General features: G+C 38.8%; 1 protein-coding gene across 1 annotated transcript in view; it reads left to right on the top strand.

Annotated features, from left to right (window-relative positions):
• ESR2 (estrogen receptor 2) overlaps positions 1-6,000 on the top strand; it is a 69,108-nt gene that overhangs the window by 30,818 nt on the left and 32,290 nt on the right. Inside the window, exon 6 of the mRNA XM_024133516.3 lies at positions 3,654-3,953. Coding sequence (XP_023989284.1) covers positions 3,654-3,953 — 300 coding nt within the window. The remainder of the gene's footprint in view (positions 1-3,653; positions 3,954-6,000) is intronic.

Genomic DNA, 6,000 nt, shown 5'->3' with positions numbered 1-6,000 from the left:
CGGTACGCGGGCCTCTCACTGTTGTGGCCTCTCCCATTGCAGAGCACAGGCTCCGGATGCGCAGGCTCAGTGGCCATGGCTCACGGGCCTAGCCGCTCCGCGGCATGTGGGATCTTCCCGGACTGGGGCACGAACCCGTTTCCCCTGCATCAGCAGGCGGACTCTCAACCACTGCGCCACCAGGGAAGCCCTGGAAGTTATATTTTTGTTACTGATTTCTATTTTTATTGTGGTCAGAGAATATGATCTATATGATATCAGTTTTAGTTAAAGTTTTATTAATGACTTGTCGTGATAATTTTTGCAAATTCCATGAGTTTTTATAGCTCAACTTTCTTAATTGTGCAGTTCAAATGTTCTGTATTCTTTTTCCCCATCTATTTTGTTAGTTGCTGAGAGAGATACATTAAAACATCCCATTATATTGATAATAGTGTATTTGTCAATTTCTCTTTTTCTTTCAATCACTTTTTGGTGTTTTGTTTGTAGGCTGTGTTTTCTTGTTTTTTTTTTTTTTTTTTTTTTTTTTTTGTGGTATGCGGGCCTCCCCCTGCTGTGGCCCCTCCCGTCGCGGAGCACAGGCTCCGGACGCGCAGGCCCAGCGGCCATGGCTCACGGGCCCAGCAGCTCCGCGGCATGTGGGATCCTCCCAGACCAGGGCGCGAACCCGGTTCCCCTGCATCGGCAGGCGGACACGCAACCACTGCGCCACCAGGGAAGCCCTCTTGTTGTTGTTTTGATGTATATGAGCTTAGAGTTATTTACCTTCCTTTTATAATCTACTTAATGAGACCTTAATAATGATTTTTGCCTTAAAGTTTTTTTGTCTGATATTGATAGTAACTCCAATCTATTTGGTTAATTTTTGCCTGTTGTATCTTTTTCTACCCCTTTACTTTCAGTTTTTCTGCATGTTAGATGTATTCCTTATAACCAGTCTATGTCTAGATTAAAAAATATGTCTGATCTCAGAGTTGCTCTTAATTGATTAATTTAGTCTGTTTATGTTTATTGTGATTGTTAGTATTTGGGTTCATTTCTATCATCTTATTTTGTGCTTTAAAAAAAAATTCATCACATATTTTCTACTTTTTTTCCTTTTTGGAGTTGATCATATTTTCCTGGTTTCTTTTTTCTCTTCTGCCAGTTTGGAAATCATACATTCTGTTTTAATTCTTTTAGTGACACTATTTCTATTTTTAGCATGCATTCCTGATTAATTTTAGAATCAAGCCACTCTCTCTAATAGATGTCTCTCTTCCTAAATAAAAATTTTTCGAATGTTCTAGTCAAAATTATTCCTCTCTCATCTTATATGTTATTGTCTGGTATTTTGGTTCTATCTTGTTTCTGTACCTTGAAAAATTATTATTATTTTATTCAGTGTTTTTCAGATTTACTCACATATTTACCAGTTTATTTTCTTACCACTGCTTCTTGACTTTCTTTGCTTCCTTCAGGTTCATTTTTCTCCATCCCAAAGAACACAGTATTTATTTCAAAGGGGCTGTGAGTGATATATGTTCCCAATCTTTTTAAACTGAAAATGCCTTTAATTTATCCTCACTCTTGAATGATAGGTTAGCTGGGAATGTAATTCTGAATTGAAAGCTTCTTTCTTTTTTTTTTTTAATTTATTTATTTTAAGTAATTTATTTTTGGATAGTTGGGTCTTTGTTGCTGCGCGCGGGCTTTCTCTAGTTGTGGCGAGCGGGGGCTACTCTTCGTTGCGGTGCCTGGGCTTCTCATTGTGGTGGCTTTTCTTGTTGTGGAGCACGGGCTCTAGGCACATGGGCTTCAGTAGTTGTGGCTCATGGGCTCTAGAGTGCAGGCCCAGTAGTTGTGGCGCACGGGCTTAGTTGCTCTGCGGCACGTGGGATCTTCCCGGACTAGGGCTTGAACCCGTGTCCCCTGCATTGGCAGGTGGATTCTTAACCACTGAGCCACCAGGGAAGCCTGAAAGCTTCTTTCTTAAAGACATTATCCCATTGTGTTCTGCTATATGAACTTACAGTAACTGAAAAGTTTTGGTACCAGCACAGGAATAGAAAAATAGATCTATGAAAAAGAGTACAAAATCTGGAAGAAGATACTTTTATACACAATTATTTATTAAATGACAAGGCATTTTATAAAAATCAATGAGAAAAGCTTATTTAATAAATGGTATGTGGAAAGTTGTACATCCATTTGGAAAATCATAACATGAAATATCAATATGACATAATAGAAACATAAAATTTCAAATAGGTTTGAACCACAAAAGTGTTTAAAAAAGATATAGGAGAATATTTGTGTAATCTTTATGTGAAACAAAAAGAGAGATGTGACTATGAACTAAATCTTCTTATGGCAGAAGACACCATGAGCAGAGTTAAAAGATATATTAACAACTAAGACAAATATTGAATACAACAAAAGTTATCATTCCTATATAAAGAGCCTTTGTAGGTAATTAAGGAGATAAAGAGCAAAAGAAGCAAATAGGCAATATACAAGTAAGAGAAAATGAAGGGCAAACATTTTAGTCAACCTTGCTAGTAATTGAAAAAATACAAAGTAAAATGAGGTTGTTTAGTCACTTGCCAGATTAGCAAAGATTAAAAATGATTTTTAATGTCCAACGGTGTTATAAGAAAATAGGTAGCCCTTAAAGTATTATTTAGATTATAAATTTTAAAATAGTTTTGAAGGGCAATCTATCAATACGTATCAAAATTTTAAATTTTAATTTAAATGAGCAACTTGGTTCAGCAACTTCTTTCTGTTTATTATAAAGGAGTAATTGGATACAGGTACAAAGATGCATTTTCATTGTAATGTGTAATATAGTAGCAAAGAAATTGGAACCAACCTAGAGTTCCATCAACAGGGGACACTTTAAATAAGTGGTGCTATACTCATAGAACAGAATGCTATATAGATTTTTTAATTGTTATAAAATGATACATTTTTAATAAAGAAAAGGGAGGTTATACAATTATATATATATGCACACATATATACATACATTATGTATGTTCTAAAGTTGTGTACAAAATATGGAAAAGTATAAAAGCATTAAGAGAAAACTGACTTTAAGCCAAAATTTGTGCTTGTCTATATTTTCCAGATTTTTTCAATTACTTTATTGTTTGAAATAAACTTATTTGTGTTAAGTATGTAAAAAGAGTACACAGGCACACACAAACACACACACACACGCAAAAGAATTTAAGGATGTATTATTAAAAGTGCATTATTTGTATTCAGTTCCTAACTTTTCCTTATCTTCTGCCTGAAGAAGATTCCTAATTTCATGGTTTGGAAACTGAGGTATACCAGCACTCTTTAAAAGAGAAATGGATTTAGATTTAGAAATGGAATAGATGACCTTGAAATGGAAACCTAAAGATCATTTGGGCTATTGTCCCTAAAAAGTCATTACTGATTTTGCCAGTACAGTCAGTCACAAATATAATAATCTTTAGTACGTGCCCCACAGGCTCCAGAAATAAAAGTCAGGCTCCTGTTCTAAGGCACATTCTGTGAATAGACTCAGGTCTTCCAGTGATATCATTGCTTCATTTTTACCCTGGTGACTTGGGGAACTTGACTGCTGGGTTGGAGAAGAGACGGGAAAGCAGTGTGTTATCATCTGCTCTCTGCTTTAGGCTCCCGAAGAGAAAGGTGTGGGTACCGCATAGTTCGAAGGCAGAGAAATTCTGATGAGCAGCTGCACTGCCTGAGCAAAGCCAAGAAAAATGGTGGACATGTGACCCGCGTGAAGGAGCTGCTGCTGAGTGCCCTGAGCCCAGAGCAGCTGGTGTTCACACTCCTCGAGGCCGAGCCGCCCCATGTGCTCGTGAGCCGCCCCAGCACACCCTTCACTGAGGCCTCCATGATGATGTCCCTGACCAAGCTGGCTGACAAGGAACTGGTACACATGATCGGCTGGGCCAAGAAAATTCCGGGTAGGGCTTGCTGGGTCTTAGCTTTAAATTTATTTGTGGAAAGGGCCGCCTTTGACATTTATGGGGCAAGAATACAAAATGGAGGTCCACATTGTGTCTTGGGTATTTAGCAGTTTGAGAGCTTGATTTATAACCTTTAAATGAAATATGTTCTTTCTTCCTATTTTGACATGTACGCCTTCAACACGTCCTGGAAGGCCAGGTTCCAGTTTAGAATTCTTGAATTCCTCTGAGTTCTGTACCAGACATGGCAGTGCAGAAAGAGTTGTATATGGCGGACCCCTTCTCTTCCTGACTCTCTGCCTTCTTTTCCCACTCCTGGATCCGTCCCACACCACCTTGCACACACTCCATTCTACCTGTCCATATCTCCTACAGACACACTATCCTGTTGGCCACATCTCATGCCTAGATCTGGTCTGGGACGATGGACCCAGGGAAGAGACCCACCCAGGCTCTGGAAGTGGATATGAGGCCATTTAGGCAGGAAATTCTAGGGTCCTGGGACCTGGAACATGGTCTAAAAGGAAGGGATCTGGGCTCCACCTTAACCCATCTCTTGGCTGTGGACTTCTCACCTTGGGAGGAGGGGTGGGGCTCAGTATGATCAGTATGAAAGTGAAACGTTTCTCAGATGCAAAATAGGAATTGTAAAATTTTGTTCCAATAGAGAAAGAATCAGTAGTATGTACATATATATGGATAAATAGAGTAAATCAGCTGTAGAAGTAACATGAATCATCAATAAACCTGGAATGCTTTTTAACTTGATAGAGTTAAAAATGGGTTTGGTTATTCGTAAATTGTCGTTTAGAACATTCATTTTCTATCCTATAATGTGTCCACTTTCCAAGACCAGTTTGTAACATATACTGCATTGTCACCATCTAATTATTATTTGAATTGGTATTTCTGTGAAAGAATGAATCAAGGATTCTAACATAGAATGACAGCAACCCACCATTCCCCTGGAAGGGCTTCTCCATGTACAGCTATACATTTGTCTAAGAAATGAGGTCTCTCTCCAAGTTCTAAGCCACTAGGGACAATTTCCATGGCCTGGAGGTCAGCAACTGCATTAAGCACATTTTAAAGATTGAGAAGGGGGCATGAAGCTGGGTGAAGAGCAGCTGGGTGTAAGAGCCTCAGGTAATAGTATCCATAGGGGTCATTTGTTTGCTTCTGAGCTTTCTGAGAATTTTCGGGTTTTCCACTTTGGTTTTGATAGTCTAGCATCTTCACCTTTGCCAGAATGCTGTTTTTTTCTCAGCTCTTCCCCATAGGAGACAATACTGACACAATTTCCTCTAGCTTTTGCTCTATGTGTATTCCAAGCGTAGTTTTCAAGATCCCACGTGGAGAGTAGTGGTGAAATTAATTACTCCTGAGAGCTGTGCAGCTTCTTTATGCCAAAACAAAACCAAACTTTTAAGCTGCATTAGTCCCTCTTCAAGCCTGGTATTTTGGAAAATTTTCAGAAAGCTTAGGCATAGTCTGAAGCTGTGGGATTTTTTCCCCCCTTTCTCAGCTAATATAGTCATTGTCTAAACCAAAAAAAAAAATTGGAATATCACCTAGCCTTGGTTTTGTTGAATATCTACAAGTATGAAAAGCTTGATCTCCTTTGGGTAGGCTTATTGTCTATAACTGTGGGTGAGATTGAAATGTGTACACATATCAGGAACCGGAACTGAGTGTAGGATGTGGCTTTGGAAAGGATTTATCCATCTTTCCATTCATTACTCTATTATATTCTCCTTTGTGCAGATTTGTGTTATAATTGTTCAAAGATTTGAACCATGTGTGTTCTCTGTGCCATAGTTTCCTCATCTGTGAAGTGAGGATGTTGAGAGATCCTAGCTGTAGGAAATTCTCAGAGATAGGCCTTGTTGCCCCCATTTTTCCTGTAAGAAAACAAAGACTTAATAGGAGATTAACTAGCTGGGATGAGGCCAAGCAGGGTTCTAAGCAGGATGCATTGCACTCCAAGGCCATTTGTTTATATTTACTATATTTATATTATACTGCCTCCTCCTCTTATGGTGGC

Source organism: Physeter macrocephalus, chromosome 11 (assembly GCF_002837175.3).
Source record: "Physeter macrocephalus isolate SW-GA chromosome 11, ASM283717v5, whole genome shotgun sequence".
Lineage (NCBI taxonomy): Eukaryota > Metazoa > Chordata > Mammalia > Artiodactyla > Physeteridae > Physeter > Physeter macrocephalus.
The sequence above is the reverse complement of the archived record's forward strand: the minus strand, read 5'-3'. Positions and strand labels throughout refer to the sequence as shown.